Source organism: Heptranchias perlo, chromosome 11, assembly GCF_035084215.1.
Source record: "Heptranchias perlo isolate sHepPer1 chromosome 11, sHepPer1.hap1, whole genome shotgun sequence".
Classification (NCBI taxonomy): Eukaryota; Metazoa; Chordata; class Chondrichthyes; order Hexanchiformes; family Hexanchidae; genus Heptranchias; species Heptranchias perlo.
Window position 1 is genome coordinate 28758424 of NC_090335.1, and position 20301 is coordinate 28778724.

Sequence of the window (20301 nt, forward strand, 5' to 3'; positions counted from 1 at the left end):
AGAAGAGATTGGGTAATTATGGATTAAAGTAAATCCCAGTTCCTTTACTCAATCACACTTTTCTCCTTGAAAAAATAGTAACAAAATGCATTGTCCCTTGCTGGTGACTGACTGATTGATTTGTTTTTGGCATTACCTTTCTTTCTAGACAACTTCTAACTGCAAAAGCTGACCTCCTGCAAAAACAAATCTGGAAATACAAGCTGGTGTCAGTACAAAGTGACCATGAAGCTATTGGATTGTTGTAAAACCCCAACTGGTTCACTAATGTCCTTTAGGGAAGGAAACCAGCCATCCTTACCCGGTCTGGCCTACAAGTGACTCTAGTCCCACACCAATGTGGTTAACTCTTAACTACCCTCTGAAGTGGCCGACCAAGCCACTCAGTTGTATCAAACCTTGGCCATCCAGCGATGGGGCAATAAATGCCAGCCTTGCCAGCAATGCCTACATCTCAAGAATGAATAATATTTAAAAATTGTGAAGACTAACATTAATAGAATGTAGCATTTATTGCCCACTGCTGGTTACCCCAAGAAAGTAGTAGTGGATCAACTATAAAGGCTTGAGACAATTAAGCTTTCTAGGCCACTTCAGAGGGCTGTTGAATATTTATTATGTATTAAACTAAAAATCATATCAGTACATTACACTTAAGGTTCTCCTTTACTGATATGCTCGCCCAACTATACCGGAGAATTGTTGGATGGTATGGGAAATTCAGAAATAAAAAAGGTTACAATGTGCCTGTTATTTTCTGCAGCAGGAGTTGGCATCTGACTAAAGGCTGCTAGGGAGAAAATGTTGCTAGGTTACAGTATCTGTAGGTGACAATGATGCAATGCAACTTTGTGAAGAACCATTTATATTAAAAAGAGGCCATTCAGCAGAATGCAAAACCTTCCAGCACCTCTGCTCTTTCAACCATTTTATTTAGGTTTTTTTTCCCCTTGGCAAGTTGTGCTTGTGATTGGATTTTTTCCTCATTGCATTTCTTTTTCCTGATTTCATTCTTCTCATTTTTGTATTATTTATATTTCAGCTTCCATCATTCCTAGCTCTCTCTTCATTCTGCACTTATGAATTGTGAGGTCTGTTTATATATCAGTAAAGGAGAACCTTAAGTGTAATGTACTGATATGATTTTTAGTTTAATATATAATAAATACTCAACTGCCCTCTGAAGTGGCCTAGAAAGCTTAATTGTCTCAAGCCTTTATAGTTGATCCACTACTACTTTCTTGGGGTAACTAGCAGTGGGCAATAAATGCTGGCTTTATCACTGATACCCATATCCCGAGAATGAATATATTAAAAAAAAAGAGTTCTCACATTTTGGCAGTACTTTGAAGGGGTGCCAGCATCTAGCAGCACTGCATAGAGGGGTTCCGAAAGCACTGCAGCAGATCCCACAATCTGGAATCACTGAGAAAGGGATCTAAATCATTAGTCCCAGGGTCTTTGGGTAGGAGTGGGCTTGGAGTCCATGTCTAGTAGTTCTATGAGCATTGAAAGGGAACAGAGTTTGGAGGTACTGCAAGGTTGCCACAGCTTGGCACTATAGTGAGGGGGTGGGGGGGGCGGAGGGGGAAATGGGACATGTTCGGGCAGGTCAGAAGAATAGGGACCAAATGCTTGTTGGTGCCTTTTGGACCATCAGGTGCCAACCTGCCATATACCCCACCGTCAACCTTCTCCCCCGACCTATCGTTGGCCATCTTTAGGCCATCAGTCACATCCCCCCCCCCAACAAATAAAAATCATCTCACAAAATGCTCAAAATGTCATTGTTTATACAATTTCCAAGTTTTTATATAAACAAAATGTACCTTTAAGCCTCAAAGACGGTTTGCTGTTTTTCACAGAAGAGAAACAATTTAACTAATTTTAGAGCCACGCTGAAAAGGGCAGGGGCTTGCCATGACTGATACGGAAAACAGCCAAACTGGAGAAACCCAATAACTCAAATTTGTCTTTGAGTTAGATTTAAGCACTTGGAACAACAAACTGAAATACTCCAACATTTCCACTGAGAAAAAGAAATACATTCTTGATAAACCGTCTTTGTTTTATAACTATGAGATAAAACTGAGTAATTCATGAGAAAGAGAGCAGTTGTTAATATCTTAAATGTGAAACTTGCCTGAACTAAAGCTCCTGTTTGTTTTGAAGTCTTTTGAAGAAAAAAAGAAACTCTCAAATCCTCACAGGATGAGGGAAGACAAACTTCTAATTCAACTCAGAGAAACACACCAACGCATGCTGGGAAATTCTGCAAACTATACATGCTCAGATGTGGTGCATAGAGGGGTTCCGAAAGCACTGCAGCAGATCCCACAATCTGGAATCACTGAGAAAAGGATCTAAATCCTTTAACTATTCTGGAGCAAAAAATATCTATTCAAAGTCCAGGCTTTTGAAAGGCTGAGGCCTTGAAGTAAAAACTTTAATGAAAGTATGAAAAGACAATTCAATGGATAATTACAGTCATGTTACTGTTAAATATGTATTACTTTCATTTTTTTCGATTAAAACTTTATTCTGGATATTAAAAATTTCAGTTACTGAAGACAAAAGTAGCAGAAGAAAAATTATTCAAAATGTGTTTTCAATTGGTTCACTTTCTCCTTTTTTTAAACTGGTAGGTTCTTTTGACTATTCATTCACAATTGGTAAGTGCTTAGTAGTATGGTAGTTATCTAGCTACTTTCCTCACTTTTGATTCATATATTCCTCACCTGTTCAGTTCATATTTGCTGCTGTTTCCCTTTGAGCCAATGAATGAAGTGTGACAGCCAAAATGTGACATCACAGGAAGTAAATATTACACAACGGAAAGTCCTCACTAGCACAAGTCTTTAAATATACAAGAGATAAATTGATTATATAGACTAGTTGATCTTCAGTGGTGTTGCTCACATGAAGCCAGAGGGCTCAGTGTTTTATCATGTGTCCTTGTTCACAGTGCTTCTCGCACAGAAGTGAATCTTCTGTGGCATTGCTGACAATAAGAATATGTTGTGTGGAAGAGAGGTGCTGTGTTTGCAAGGATTCAGGATGGGATGTGGGAGCAGTTAAAAGACCTAGGTAAATGAACGGATGTTAAGAAAGAAAGAACAAAAGAAAGACTTGCATTTATATAGCACCTTTCATGACCTCAGGGTGTCCCAAAGCACTTTACAACTAATTAAGTACTTTTGAACTGCAGTCACTGTTGTGGTGTCGAAAACACAGCAGGCAATTTGTGCACAGCATGATCCCACAAACAACAATGTGATAATGACCAGATAATCTGTTTTTAAGTGTTGGTTGAGAGATAAATATTGGCCAGAACACCGGGGAGAACTCCCCCGCCTTTCTTCGAAATAGTGTCATGGGATCTTTTACGTCCACCTGAGGGGGCAAACGGGGCATCCGAAAGACGGCACCTCTGACAGTGCAGCACTCCCTCAGTACTGCACTGGAGTGTCAGCCTAGATTTTGTGCTCAAGTCTCTGGAGTGGGATTTGAATCCACAGCCTTCTGACACAGAGGCAAGAGTGCTACCACTGAGTCACGGCTGCGGGGGTATTGAGTAGCTTGGGGAGAGTATTTGAAGGAGGAAACCACTGAGGATAATAAAAAGTAAAAAGTGACTTTTCACCATTGTGTCACATATACAGAATTATTTGTTTAATGTGACATAAACAAATTGATTCTTTAATATCTACCTACATGGGGCAAGGAAAACATGATTAATCTTCCAGAAACCAATAAAAATGCTTTTCTTCATACTTTGGTGAACATCTCTAGTATAATCAATATATTTATACTTATATTTGTGTTCGGTTTGCTGCAGTTGATAATGGTCAAAGAACAAGGCCAAAACATCTTGAAGTAATCATCCTTCAACACTAAAAACAAGGGGAAAAATCTGCAGAGTACAATGACTAGCATGTACATTTTGTTTCATGAGGCTACATAAAAATAAAAGCCACTATAAAAGGAGGTAGTACTCATTCTTACATTCTTAATAACGTCAAAAATTCTTTCTGCATTAAATTGAAATAAAAACATTGGTAAAATATCCAACCTGATTAATGCTAGGTCTTTCTTTTGCTTTCTTTCTTGAAGTTGTATCCAATCCCCACAGGGAGGAAAATCTGTTCCTCCGTTTGCTTACTGATCTGGAAATTGCCTGAGTTCGGTTTTTCAAACCAGGTTCAGAACGAGCTGCCACCTAAAATATCAATATCATACTTATTCTGAGACAGTAATAAATGATAGATTGATTGTTTTCATGTATAATAGGTATCATTCTTTAAATAAAAATTAAATAGCACATAAACAGTGCAAATAAAATATGCAGCTGAGAATATCAAAAGAACGTCTGTCTCTTCACAATATATTTCAGACTGAATTAACAATAGTCCCTTATTGCATCTTTAACAACTACTTCTTCCCTTCATTCTACTAAGAGAAGCATTTAAAAAACAAGACCAGTAAGACACAATCCTTTATGATCTATGGATATAGTGGAGAAAGGCCTTCTGTTAAATTGGAATAACATCTATTGTATGAATAGTAATAAAAGTAATCAAATAACAATAAAAAAATACACAAGCCAAAAAAAAAAATCAAAACAAAGGATCTAGGGGAGGAGAATTTTCAGATCAGACATTTATTTAGCACTTAATTTTCTACAAGATTTTTCTTCTATAAAAAAGATTTGTTTAACACTGAATTTTCAGATGGTCAGTGTATTTTCCATGTACACTTTCAAAAACAGTAATGACTTACCTCTTCTGTGTGCATTTCATGTGACAATCTGGATAGGTTGATGTTAATTGTCACTCACTGATTTTCAAATATTAGAACTACAGCAGTGATGTACTACCCTTTACACCATTCTGCCCAGCATATTATATGAATACTTCCCCGGAAATGGCTGGAGTCTGTTCTGCAACTTGTTTCTTTTTAGTGGATCACCTGTGCCATTGCTCACAGTGAGTTGTTGCAAAGGAGCTGCTGAGATATGGGAGTGATGCACACGGCTGCTAAAAGGATTTGGAAAGATGTTTGCTCAGACTCAGTGAAGTTTTTTTCATTAGTCCATTGAAAAATTTGAGCCAATTAGGATTTTTATGCGCAGGATACTTTACAGATATGATAAACACAAACCAGGTACAACATTTTTTTTATATCTACTTGTGGATTATCTGTATCCTACTCAGGGTAAGAGGATATGCTGTTTTGTAAGGACAGAGGCACTATATCATGAAATGCATAGTACCATTTAGTTTATATTGCCGCTCATTCTTCCGTCCAAAATGTATCACTTTACATTTCTCTGTGTTAAATTTCATCTGCCATATGTCTGCCATTTCACCAGTCTGTCTATGTCCTCCTGAAGTCTGTTACTATCCTCCACATTGTTTACTATATTTCTGAGTTTCGTGTCATCTGCAAACTTAGAAATGATACCCCCATACCCAAGTCCAGGTCATTAATATATACATCAAAAAGAGCAGTGGTCCTAATACCAACCCCTGGGGGACACCACTGTATACTTCTCGGCAGTCTGAAAAACATCCGTTCACCACTATTCTCTGCTTTCTGTCCCTTAGCCAATTTTGTATCCAGCCTGCCCCTGTCCCTTTAATTCCATGGGCTTTAATTTTGCTAACAAGCCTATTATGTGGTACTTTATCAAATTCCTTTTGAAAGTCCATATTCACAACATCAACTGCACTACCCTCATCAACCCTCTACATTACTTCATCAAAGAACCCAATCAGGTTAGTAAAAAAACAATTTTCCTTTAACATTCCTAATTATTTCTTTTTAATACTTTTTTTTAAAATAGACTTTTGAAGTCAATTAGAAACTTTCTATTTGTGGGCATGTTACTCTGTAGAAAGGAAATGATCAGCTGTCTTTTATACGTTTTTTTAAAAGAAGTGTGACACTGAAATTTGCGTGTATAACAAATCTGGAATGTGACAAATGCATCTGACAACAAGTCTTGAGTTTAACATCATCATCACACATAAAACTTAAAAGTGTATGTGCATTCCCACTCATTGGCTAAAATCTCATTTTCATGAAACACCAACTGATCGCAACTGAACGGCTCTCTTCGAGTGGAAGGCTACTTGGAGTGCCTGGTGTCCTAGCTCAGTTATCACCTACTCCAAGGAGAGACCAGAGTTTCCAGTGCTCTAATAAAAGCTTTATTATCCAAGGAAATATAATTGAGCTAAATACCTACAGAATCTAAGCTTCACACATGCAATCTAAACAGCCTTGTCTACTAAATGATCACCATAATGTACTCATCTGCAATTGGTCCCAAAATATATTGATCTTGGTAAATCATTTAAAAATTGTGGTTACTTTTATATCATACAGTTTTATGTCACATTACATAAATTACAAAGATGAAACGTTAAAAAACGAAACATGAGGATACTTCTGTTGGTTTTAAAATGTTTACAGCCATTGATGATATTTGTATTTATCTTGCAATGAATTTTTGCTGGTTCATGGAGCTACTAAGACGCTCCTGTATTTGTATTTATAGTAAAACCTAAATACAACAAACTCACCAAGGCATGGAAAGAAGACACTGAAAAAATACTTAGACGACCCATGGCATGTTTGGTTGGCCGACTTGCAAATGCAAGAAGTCGTTTCGGGTTTGGTAACTCTCCACCTTGAAGACTTGCCATATAACAACGATGTCGGAAAAGATCAATCTGAAATTGTTCTAGATTTTGTTCCCATAAAAAGATCTGTTTAAAGAAGAAAGAAAATAGAAACTAAAATACATTCATCACTGCTAGAACAATGCACATGTACTTTTTATACTGTAATGGAAGGCGACATAGAGTGACTGGTGTTCAAACTCAGTTACCTCCTACTCAGAGACAGATACCACTATACTGCAATAAAAGTTTTATCATCAGTTGGTAAACCGGCATGACATCATTCTCTTAGTGGACGGAGCATGCAAAAAATGGACCATTATTCATCAACACTGAGCAAAATGTTTTCTTATCCAAATCTTTCAAATTTAGTAGTAACTGCATTAAAATGTTGGGCTGTCAAGCATAAGACCCAAGTAAAAATCCCAGTCTTTATTTATTTTCAGCATACATAAAGTACATGAATGCTCAGTCAGCTATTAAACAATCTTCTAAACCAGCTTTACTTTCAAAAATTTCCCATTTACCAAATTTTAGCTGATTCAACATTAGTCATTCATGTTATCAATGTTTTTTTAAAAAAACATACATTTTCCAAATCAGCCCTAATCTTCAAGCAAGCAATAATTGCAACATTGTGACTCATGCTAAGCTAAACATTAGTTTCTGGTTGAAAACAATTTAGGAAATAGATCAGGCTTACTTTTTGTGAACAACTGCAATGATATTTCAAAGTACTATAAATCCTATGCTGGCAAAAGATGCAAATCAAACTATTAAGATGATAATCCTAGCATTTTTGTGCGAACCAAACTTCTTAGATGAATATTGTTATTTTGAAATAGAGCCTAAAAATGTAGATTATTCACCTCCTGACAGCAATCAACATGATTCCGAATCAAGGTTAGACTCCCATTTCACTGGATGAGGAGGCATCAACATATGTAACGAAAAGAACTGTTAACCTAAGAGTTTTTCAGGCAAGATTAATGTGATCCTCCGTTGGTGTGACGACAACATTACCTTTTTACTCAGTTTAAATCCAGATTTTCAACCACAGACAACATCTTACCTTACGAGATCATCTAATCCACTCCCTTAAGATTTATTTCTATAATTATTATATTCACACACACACATACACACACACACACACACACACACACACACACACACCTCAAGCAGGATTGCTCATAGCCTAAGGAGAATAGGCCCTGGAGAGAGATGGGTTGGTCCAAAAGCAGCATAAGGTGCGAGCAGCAGACAAGGGCAGAAGCCTATATCAGAGCGACAAGCAAGTGGCAAGAGGTAGGTTACAGCTGAGACACTACTTTTAGCAGTAGAGTTGGGAATGAGGAAGAGCTCAAAATTCAGCTGGGGAGGACGGTTAGAATTTACCTGTTTTTCTATGTTTGCTGGCTTGCTGTGCGGCAGAAACTGTCATGGTACTGAAAGTGTTGAAATGTTTTTCCCTAATATCTGATTGAAAATAGAAACACTGAAGCATTCAAAAAGGAAAGCTGATTTTTTTTCCCTAGTATGTGATTCTTTATCGACAGTAGAAACACTGAGCCAATTATTCTGGACAACATTCAGGCTTGGGCTGATAAGTGGCAAGTAACATTCGCGTCACTCAAGTGCGAGGCGATGGCCATCTCCAACAAGAGAGAGAGTCCAGCCACCTCCCCTTGACATTCAACAGCATTACCATCGCCGAATCCCCCACCATCAACATCCTGGGAGTCACCATTGACCAGAAACTTAACTAGACCAACCACATTAATACTGTGACTATAAGAGCAGGTCAAAGACTGGGTATTCAGTGGCGAGTGACTCACCTACTGACTCCCCAAAGCCTTTCCACTATCTACAAGACACAAGTCAGGAGTGTGATGGAATACTCTCCACTTGCCTGGATGAGTGCAGCTCCAACAACATTCAAGAAGCTCGACACCATCCAGGACAAAGCAGCCCGCTTGATTGGCACCCCATCCACTACCTTAAATATTCACTCACTCCACCACCGGCGCACCGTGGCTGCAGTGTGTACCATCTACAAGATGCACTGCAGCAACTAGCCAAGGCTTCTTTGACAGCACCTCCCAAACCCAGTTCCTCTACCACTTAGAAGGACAAGGGCAGCAGGCACATGGGAACACCACCACCTGCACGTTCCCCTCCAAGTCACACACCAGCCTGACTTGGAAATATATCGCCGTTCCTTCATCATGCTGGGTCAAAATCCTGGAACTCCCGACCTAACAGCATTGTGGGAGAACCTTCACCACATGGACTGCAGCGGTTCAAGGCAGCGGCTCACCACCACCTTCTCAAGGGCATTTAGAGATGGGCAATAAATGCTTACCTTCCCAGCGATGCCCACATCCCATGAATGGATAAAAAAAACAGAAAACTGGAACATGATCCTATCAGAAAGTTCAGATCAAACACAAAAAAATGATTCTAGATTAATCACCTACTGATTCATCCGTCTATTGGCATAGCAGTAAGTAGCTGTACAGTCAATACAGAAATTTATTTGTAGTCACTATTTGTAGCCTGTAACATCTTAAGCTATGAGTGCATAAAACAATTGTGTTGCCAGAACGATTCTGGTACTTCGAGCTTATAAAGACAGCATCGCATAATTGAACTAGTTTTCATTAAAGATTCAGAAGGGATACAATCCAATATTACAAAATGCTGAAAGCAATGAAGGATGTAAGCAAATTGCTTAACTGGAACTGATTACAGAATTTGGCGGGAAGTATAAAATTGGAAAGCTTCATGCAACAGACAGACAGTAAAATTATTTCTTTCTGTAGAGTAAGGTATGTAAATTGACTCTCCTCAAGATTGCCTTCGGGAGTCAAGGAATTTTCCACAGTTTTTTCCTAAATTGTCATGAGGTTTTTTTGTCTCTCCCAGGAGATTGTGTGACTAGTGGGTCGAGGGGGAAGAAGGCAGATGGAGCTGATGGTATGTAGAAGTCACATCACGATAGCATAAGACAGAATCAATGCATCATCTCTTGAGCCTATTGTGGTAGGAAATGTGGGTACAAACATAATATTTCTATAAAGCATTTGGACAGTTACATGGGTAAGATGGGTATAGAGGGATATGGGCCAAGTGCAGGCAACTGGGACTAGCGTAGTGGTATAAACTGGGCGACATGGACATGTTGGGCCGAAGGGCCTGTTTCCATGTTGTAAACTTCTATGATTCTATGGTTAGTCATGCCTCATGAAATATAGTGACTTTATCACTAAGATATAGAGCTTGCTCACTTGCTGAGGCAGGCCTAAGAACAAGAACATTTTCTAGTCAAATGCTTAGATGACATCAGATTAGTTAGCATCAAATTGAGTTTCTTAACTCGAGGTGCAGGACTGACTAGCTATTGTGATCAAAGGCTCAAGTAGATGATTCAACTGAGTTACCATCTGTCTTAGTTAAAGCCAAGGATTTAATAAGCTTTCTAATCTTCTACGCACACCACCCTTTCATGAACCTTGCAAATCATCGGCCATTCACCTACAATTGTATGTGAAATTCACAACTCAGTGTACACTCTTGCTATAAAAATTAATTTTGCCACTTTCCTACTACTCCTTTTAAGAATCCTGGAGTTCATAAAGCACCCACGAGAAAGTATACTTTCTAACCTAAAGAGGAACACTTATGTGCTAAAGCGCTGGTGTCACACATTCTGTAGTTGCACTGGTGTGACTGTTCTTCATCTCAAGGTGAGCCCATTGATTTGGGAAATTTTGCTTTGGTCAACGACGATGACAACCCTTTTACTATGGAGACTCCAGTTCTCCACTTTTGAGGCTGAATGTTGGTTCTGCTACACCAATTATATTGGGTGGGCATAAGGCCCCACCTTTATTGCCAACCCCTCTCTAGAGGAATGGGATGCACAGGACTTAGGCTGAAGTCGGGGGGGGGTTTCTTGAATAGGATTATACTCAAACTCTCTGGTGGGGAGAACAGGCACATATTTGTAATTTCCTCCTACAACTTAAATACCAGGATAGATGCAGTTTTGGAGAGCAGGGATGAATGTGGATCTTGAGTTTCTTGTGGGCAAATTCTTGACAAACATCAGAAGCTGTAAAGTTATGATCTAGCGCTAGACAATGGAGTATCTCTGTATGTATGTCTCCCATTGGAAAGTGATTTCTGTAATCAGTGTCAAGTTTGAAGACAGTTAATGGAATAAAAAGGATTAAAGAGCAATTGATGCTTTAAAAAAAACTTAATTTACTAATCAAGAAATGTACATCCTTTTTACAATGCTTACTTCTCATGCTGTGGTCCACTTCATGTTGCAAAGCGAATTAAACATGGCTCTGTAAGGAATGGTGTTGTAGCTTCAATTAAAGATCACTTAATTCCTGCCTGACACATTTTTAAAAGGTACTTGCTTCTTTGGTTTTCCAACTTGCATATTTTCCCTTACCCATGGTACTTAGTGTATAATTAATAGAAGATTTCTAGTCACTAAATTAGTAGACAGGAAAGAAAATTGAAATCGTAGAAAGAAAGATGTTACCTGATCGAGTATAGTCTTTCGCTTTTTGGGGTCATTCACTGAAGACAATTGCATATCCCCCATTTTCTTCATTTTTTCATCCATGTCAATTTTCTGTTCTAGCTTTTTAATCTCTGACTGAAGCAGTTTGACAGTATCTTCTCTGCGATGCTGTCTTGCCACTGCAGCTGCACAGGCAGAATGAATCGCAGTAATCCAGTTTTCCAGCTCCGTCTGGCTGCAGGTCTGCTTGTACATAAATTATTATATTTTATCAATTTAGAAAAAAGCCTATTCAATAAAATTATATTATCTTGACTGGATCAATCAAAACTGAAACTGCATTTAGAGTCAAGATTGCTCAGGTGAGATCAGTGATTGCCAGTTGCACATAGAGCCACTGCCTGCTCTAACATGATTATCCAGCTAGTAGTAACAGTGTCCCCACACTACTGCTACATGTCATGGAAGGACGGTGAAGCAGCAATTCTTGCAACTCAGTCTTAGGTTATTTCCAGTGTTGGGTGTGGCTAAGAAAAAAAAATCCTAGCAATGCTGATCTTTCCCACAGAAAAACTGAAATGTTGGGGGATCAACAAGATGGAAAATAGAAGATGAGACTGTTATCTTCTGCAGGACAAGCTCTAGCCAAGGAATGGTCCATTTTAAACAAGAGGAGGAACCAAACATTAACATTCCTGCCTCTTGGAAGTCTGTAGCACCAAGAGAGACCTAAACAAGGTCCTCATTTCTTCTTACTACAATCACAATATTTCATACAACACTTGTGGCTTTGAGCGCAATCGTTTACACTACCTTCACTTTGCTTCACGTGATCAGTCACGCTGCTGCCAATTAAATCAGAAACATTGTCAAGAAAATATAAGCACATGTGTACGTGAAGACATAAAACATGTCATAAATCAAAAGGAAGACAAAGACAGTGTCCAGGACCAAACCACAGATCAGAATTATAAAACAGTTACTTCATTTATTTGTTTGTGGGGATTTCACAGGGATACTGTATCTAAATGATGGGAAGCAACAAGGCAAAGTTGTATGAGGTCTGGGCAACTGACACAACTGCGGGTAACAAGGAGACTGGGAAAAAAACACGTAGGACGACTTCACATGATCTGATTCCACAGCTAAAACAGTGAATAGCCCCAAAGTGGTAATAAACTAAAAAAAAAACTTAACCTACTATATATAAATATAAAATTAGACAGAGCGATAATGAAAGAAAGAAAGGAGAGGGCAACAGAAAGAAAGACACCTATATTCTCTGGAGTTTAGAAGAATGAGAGGTGATCTCATTGAAATGTATAAAATTTTTCGAGGTCTTGACAGGGAGATGCTGAGAGGTTGTTTCCCCTGGCTGGAGAGTCTAGAACTAGGGGTCATGGTGTAAGATTGTACCCTTCTTGCCCAGTAATATAGCTGGCAAGTGGAGTTACTATAATGATGTCTGTGTGTATCTTGTTTTTAATATGACCTTTTATATAATTTTGTGTGACTAAATGCTATGGCGCTGGATGTATAAACCACATGGGACTGATATCAGAGCAAGGATTTCTTAAAACTATCAACTTGCAAGAAAGGCCTGGTTACACGAACAAATTAAAAGATGAAACAACATTCACATTCCTGACTTAGTTAGGGCTGGGACCCTTATCAGATGCTGGGTACTCATAAATAATGGAACCTTACAGGCTGGTTCATCAGACCTGGCCTGGAATCTGAGGGAGTCAGGGGAGGCCGGGGTAACCATGGACTCCCAGCCTTGACACAAAGGCAAGACTAAATAAGATGAGGCAAAACAGTCTTAAGCCACTGTGTGAAGTCATGATTGGTTAAGACCAGAGGTGGGACACAAGCTGCTTCTGCAGACCCCTGAAAGGTGGAAGATAACAGGGGAGACTGACCCCTTTTTCTTAAAGAAACAAAGAACTCGAGGCACCATTGGACACCTCGCCCTTTTGGGAGACCCCAATAGGGCAAGGGCCCATGTCATTAGCTAGCCCTGGGCCCACCCCCAAAAGTGGCATAAAAGGAGCACCCTACACTGGTGTCACGTTGTAGAGACTTAGCAGAAGTAATGTAACTACGGCTGACTTTGGAGGCCCACCAAACAGCTATTTAACGAACAATCTGGATCAACAGAAGTAGGACTGAGGGCAAGGAGTCTAAGAGTCAACCCAGGCGGGGTAGAAGACGTGAGAGACAAACCAATCGAAGAAGGTACCCCAGGCGGGGTGGAAAGCGCTTTCCTCAAGGCTCCCGAGACAGACAAATCTCTACCTAGTGCGGAAAGGGTGATATAATCTCTTGCTCTGCATTGTAAACCTCTGCCCCAATACTGCATGTGTTGGTCTTTTTGTGAATTTCAATAAAGCACCTATTTACCAAATTGGAGTCAGGTCAATTACCAGCAACTGAGAGTAAAATCTCACAATAGTCTCAAGATAAGAGGTCGGCCATTTAGGACCAAAATGAGGAAAAATTTCTTCACTCAGGGGGTTGCAAATCTTTGGAATTCTCTACACCATAGGGCTGTGGATATTCAGTCGTTGAGTATATTCAAGATTGCGATCGATAGATTTTTGGGCACTATGGGAATCAAGGAATATGGGGATATGTCGGGAAAGTGGAGTTGAAGTAGAAGACCACCATGATCTATTGAATGGCGGAGCAGGCTCGAGGGGCCTTATGGCCTACTCCTGCTCTTGTTTCTTATGTTCTTACGACACAAAAAGAGTCAGAAAGACAGAAAGAAAGGCAGAATTAAAACAGATGTATATGAGTGTGTGTGGAAAATAATCCACTCATGCTTTAACTCAATGGTGTGTTTGCACTCATGAGCTATGCAGACCATGCTCAGTCGTTTATTTTCCATCAATTATCAGTCCCAGACATATGCCCACTAATTCCAGAGTGTATTGTTAGAAAGAAAACAATACAAGGTGAAAAAAATGAAGTAAAATGTCTAACTTTTGTCTGTGGGAAAGAAAAATATAACTTTTCAGGTATTAAACTGGTTATGCAATGTTACAATTAAAAGCATCACAATAAAACATATTAGACATTTAAGGTTTTCGCTAATGCAACTAATTTGTTATACATCTTAACATTTTGTACAGTAAATTGTATAAATCAGCTGGAAACTGCAAATACACTGAAACCTACATTGTATTTATTATTTTTATTCCCAGTCTCACTGACAACTGCATTACCTCTACGGACAACAAATATCTCTGCAGCATTTACTGTAAATTCAATGCAACAAGAGCCACTTTTTTCTCAGTCTGCGTACACTTTCTCCATTCACTTTAAGTGACACATGGTGGTCGCAGCCCATTTCACAATGGAACTACATTGCAGGAACAACTGCCTGTTCTTAGTCTATACCTACAGTCAGATAAAAAAAGCTTTACAAAAATGAGAGTAACATTTGTGTGTAGCAATCATCTGAGCTTTCAAAGACATAGGAACATAGGAACAGGAGTAGGCCATTCAGCCCCGCGTGCCTGCTCCACCATTTGATAAGATCATGGCTGATCTGTGATCTAACTCCATATACCTGCCTTTGGCCCATATCCCTTAATACCTTTGATTGCCAAAAAACTATCTATCTCACATTTAAATTTAGCAATTCAGCTCGTGTCAATTGCCGTTTGCGGAAGAGAGTTCCGAACTTCTACCACCCTTTGTGTGTGGAAATGTTTTCTAATCTCGCTCCTGAAAGGTCTGGCTCTAATTTTTAGACTGTGCCCCCTACTCCTAGAATCCCCAACCAGCGGAAATAGTTTCTCTCTATCCACCCTATCCGTTCCCCTTAATATCTTATAAACTTCGATCAGATCATCCCTTAACCTTCGAAACTCCAGAGAATACAACCCCAATTTGTGTAATCTCTCCTCGTAACTTAACCCTTGAAGTCCGGGTATCATTCTAGTAAACCTACGCTGCACTCCCTCCAAAGCCAATATGTCCTTCCGAAGGTGCAGTGCCCAGAACTGCTCACAGTACTCCAGGTGCGGTCTAACCAGGGTTTTGTATAGCTGCAGCATAACTTCTGCCCCCTTGTACTCTAGTCCTCTAGATATAAAGGCCAGCATTCCATTAGCCTTATTGATTATTTTCTGCACCTGTTCAAAAAATAATGTAAAACATGGATAGATATTGTGAGATAATTCAGCAATTTTTTTTTTTAAAGAACGTTCTGGTTTTGAGGTGTACATTTTTATTAGTATCACTACATTGATCGAGCTATAAGACTTTAACAGTTTGTTACCCATTTTGTTTTGAAACAATTATTGTATACAGTGCAGAGTTGGGGCTGAGCATTCGAGTCATTCCCCTCCTGTAAACAGGTTCCAAGTGAAACAGGCTCCAGAAAATGGGCCATAGGTCAAGACTATAGATTGCTTCACTGGCTCAGACTGGCAGTGAGGGAGGGATATGCTGCTGACCCTCTTACAATCGAAGAAACCTCTGTCATTTATGGGACACAGAGATATAAAAACCCTACCTCAAGGTTTTTTTTAAGAGCCTGCTTTGCCCATCCTGTAGATAGAATTAAGCCTTTTAAAACAACATGCTAACCAAGCTTCCTGTAGGCCAAAGCTTTTCCTCTCAGTTCTGCAGGGTGTGTCCAACATTCTTGTCCAGTGCCTCAGTCAATGTTACTTAAGGAAGAAATTGCCTTTGCTGTTGTAAATTCAAGCTGTTTATTTTATTCTAAATCCACATCCAATTACAGCCATTTCCTTTACACCACTGAACTCAGAATTATTGTGTGAAGCTGACTTAGTGCTGACCTCCCACCCCTATAAATTACATTTATTTTTTCTGTAGCACTGTTGTAGCTATCCAATTATTAAAAGTACTGATTGTTGCAGCTAAAATGTGTCACTCAAGTGACTGAAGCAGTAAACTGTAATAGACCAGTAAATAGGAACGGAACAGGGAAATTACAGTAGTATCAGTGAAAGATACAGGTTCTTTGTAGGTGAAGTTCTGAGAAATAAGTACAAACTCAGTTTGGGAAACCACATGTGGTGAATATGATGGAAGACTGAAATGTAAAAGTGAAAAAAAAAGCACAAATGTTGGAAATCTGAAATAAAGACAGAAAATGGTGGAAATATACAACAGGCACATAAACATCTGAAAAGAAAAAAGATAGTTTAATGTTCCAGGTGAAGACCATTCTGATGAACAACTCAGTTCTAATACACCCACAGTAAACCAACCTTACACTTTTCAGATGTGGAAAAATCTGCTCTTTAGTCCTAGCATTTTCTATGTATAATATTGAGACAGCCTAGAGACTATTTTTAACAAGTAGGTCACTCAACTCAATGGAACAGTGGGGGAAGTTGTAAGAGGCAGGTGCTATGAGGCATTCTATATGTAACAGCAAGTCTTGTGGGAATTTACCTAGAGAAGGCCAGCAAATTGTAAAAGCGCAGTTTCAAAGGTTATTAGTGATAGGTTTCACTATTTATGCATTTTTGATTTAACAATTCAAACCAGTGTGTTCAATAGGTGACTCCTGCACAAATCAATCACACATGACACATTCAAGTTTGTTGTGCTCACTGCTACAACTGACTTAATTATGTATCTATTAATTACTTTTTAATTCAAATGCAAATTTATTCAAATTCCAATGAAAAATTATTTTAGATGTGCATGCACACACAGTATATTAACAGGGTAATTAGTGTTCACTTAAATTTAAATGTAATGTTATGGTCAAATATTATAAGCTTCTTAGTAGACCAATGGATTCAATTCTCACCATTAAAAATGGTAATATTTGTTTAGCTAAATGGATTAGTTAAATAACTAACCACTATAAATATAAAAGTTTTGGTTCCTTAAGCTTCCCTAAATATAAAATGTGATTTACAGAATAAAATTATTATTGAATAAAAGCATACTTTCTAGTAATCTGCTTCAATATATAACCCAGATAGGAGAATTAACTTTGTCCACAACATCCCAAGGATTATCTCAATGGATTAAATGGGACCTTGCTGTGCATAAATTGACTGCCATGTTTGCCTACAACAACAACAGTGACCACACTTCAAAAGTAATTAATTGGCTGTAAAACGCTTTGGGACATCCCAAGGTTTGTTTACACCTCAATAATGCTATTTGATAATGAAACATTGTATCAAAAGTTGACATGACCAATAAAGTTGACATGGTTACATCTATGACAAGTTCATGTTCATAGAGTCAAGTTTCAACCAATTGGGGCTCGTTAAGAGTCGGTTATCGGACAAGCATAGGACAGTTTTTACAAAGATCCTAGCTCCACAATGGACAATTGGAGCCCAGCAGTTCAGGCAAACTGGTAACAAAGTACTTAAACCTAAAACAAGTGTACACTGTTGCTGTAATAGGATTTATTTCAGTGCCATGGTATATGAACTGAAAAACTTTATTGGCCACTCAAAGCACCTTGGAATTCCATGAGCTGCCAGTAGTCAACAGGCTAATTTGAAGAATTTCAGATATACACTTAAGAAATCATTGCATTTCAGCAGCAGTATTTCAGCCCAGAGTCTGTTTGCCCAGAAAATAAGTTGGAAAATCATAGATAAAACAGTCTGGATGAATTCAGGGCAAAAATACACAAGGAAGAACAACTCAAATTCAACATTCAATCAGTCAAGACATTCTGTATAAAAATATATGCACTTTGCTTTGTTTTCAGTAACAAGTGTAAAATGATAACTTGGTCTACTTGTACCAGTTTAGAAATTGAGATGCACTGCTAAGTACATTAAAAATATATAGTACATTTTCTTGAGACAGTAATATTACAATATCAGAGGTCTGTTAATCAACATTTAAATTGAGAAATACCAAAAAGACAAATGATAAGACTACAAACCTGAAATAAGAAAGCATCCCCAAGGGAATTACTGAGACAGAACACATAATCTTTCTTTGGATGTTCAGGCACAGCCTGAACAATACTATTTTCGATCCAAACCATGTGCTTTGGTACACTATTCTGGTCTACTCCCGATCTCCCATCTGCATCATAAAAAAATAAGGTGCAGCCTAGAGTTGAAAAAGGGAAATAATGTTTTGAATTAAATTTAATTAACATTAATTATTCATGCCTATCAACTTTTTTCGACAGAACGTTCTAAGCTATAAGGCAAATTCACAGGTATCTTTTTAACAGCTTTACACTTTCCAGAAGGTGTACTTAGAGTTGCCATGCACTTTTTCGATTTATGTATTTTCCCTGGTCAATTTTCTCCCCTATTCTCATGAAGACGTTAACTCCTTGCTAGAGTAACCCCCCCAGTACCTCAGCCAAATGGCCATTATTTTTAGATTTAAAATTAACAATTGAGCTAGCATCAACTGCCGTTTGCGGCAGAGTTCCAAACTTCTACCACCCTTTGCGTGTAGAAGTGTTTCCTAACTTTACCCCTGGAAGTCCTGGCTCTAATTTTTAGGCCATGTCCCCTAGTCCTAAACTCCCCAACCAGCAGAAATAGTTTCTCTCTATCTACCCTATCAGTTCCCCTTAATATCTTGAAAACTTCGATCAAATCACCCTTTAATCTTCTAAATTCCAGGGAATACAACCCTAGTTTGTGTAATCTCTCCTCATAATATAAATCTTGGAGTCCAGGTATCATTCTAGTAAATCTACATTGCATTCCTTCCAAGGCCAATATATCCTTCCTAAGGTACAGTGCCCAGAACTGAACATATCACTCCAGGTGTGGTCTAACCAGGGCTTTGTATAGCTGTAGCATAACTTGTACCCCCTTGTATTCTAGTCCTCCAGATATAAAGGCCAGCATTTGATTAGCCTTTTTGATTATTTTCTGTACCTGTCCATGACATTTTAATGATCTATGAACATGGACCCCTAAGTCCCTTTGGACCTCCACTCTGTCGAGCTTTTCACCATTTAGAAAGTACTCTAATCTATCCTTTTTAGGTCCAAAGTGGATGACCTCTCACTTGCCTACATTGAAATCCATTTGTCACAGTTTTGCCCATTCACTTAATCTATTAATACATCTCTCTGTAATTTTATGCTTCCATCTACACTGCTTACAATGCTGCCTCTCTTTGTGTCATCGGCAAACTTGGATATGTGGCTCTCTATCCCATCATCTAAGTCGTTAATAAATACAGTGAAGAACTGAGGCCCCAACACAGATCCCTGTGGGACACCACTAGTCACATCCCGCCAATTTGAGTACCTGCCCATTATCCCTACTCTCTGTCTCCTGCCGCTCAGCCAATTTCCTAACCAGGTCAATAATTTGCCCTCAATTCCATGAGCTTCAACTTTAGCTAACAGTCTCTTATGAGGCACTTTATCGAATGCCTTCTGGAAGTCCATATAAGCAACATCTATAGACGTCCCCTGTTCACTACTTTAGTCACCTCTTCAAAAAATTCATTCAATCAGGTTCGTCAGACATGATCTACCCTTTACAAATCCACGCTGGCTCTCTCTGCTCAGCTAAAAATTTTCAAGGTTGACGGTGAGTATCAGTTAAATATTCTACTACGTGAGACATCACCGCTACGTCTGACCCAATACTCACGGTCTATCCAAAGATGCACTCTTCCAGCAGGGGTCACTGGACAGCAAACATGAACAGGAACCACGGCCAATTTTGCCCACCAGCCCAGAGGCACTGAGGCCAATTGTAGCACCTTTGGCAGTACCTCAACTGAGATCAGCTTAATTGTGCTAAGCACCTTCCTGATCTATATCAGCCAGATTTTAACCCTGCCCATCTGGCAGCAACATAGTGGGCATGGGGTTAAAATGGTGGCCGCATGCTTCCAGATAAGTTCCTGACGCACACCCGCTGCCATTTTAACCCCGCAATTTTTTGGTTTGGGAAAGACGCAGGCCGTGGGCAGGCAGGGACCTCATGCATATATTTAAATCATGGTCTTATAATGCAATTAGGACCCCAACCCCATTTCAACTAAAAATAAGAGAAGTGACGCCCAGTGCCTGACCCACCAGTAAAACCTGACAAGATCAGTGTCTCAGAGGCACTG

At 39.0% G+C, this 20301-nt stretch overlaps 1 protein-coding gene across 3 annotated transcripts in view; it reads right to left on the reverse strand.

The window, feature by feature from the left end:
- LOC137327206 (rho guanine nucleotide exchange factor TIAM1-like) overlaps positions 1 to 20301 on the reverse strand; it is a 281965-nt gene that overhangs the window by 155938 nt on the left and 105726 nt on the right. For all 3 annotated transcript variants that reach the window (XM_067992769.1, XM_067992770.1, XM_067992771.1), the window contains 4 exons: positions 18140 to 18312; positions 11248 to 11472; positions 6588 to 6773; positions 4073 to 4219 (listed from right to left, as the gene is read on the reverse strand). In XM_067992769.1, the coding sequence (XP_067848870.1) occupies positions 4073 to 4219; positions 6588 to 6773; positions 11248 to 11472; positions 18140 to 18312 (731 nt within the window). The remainder of the gene's footprint in view (positions 1 to 4072; positions 4220 to 6587; positions 6774 to 11247; positions 11473 to 18139; positions 18313 to 20301) is intronic.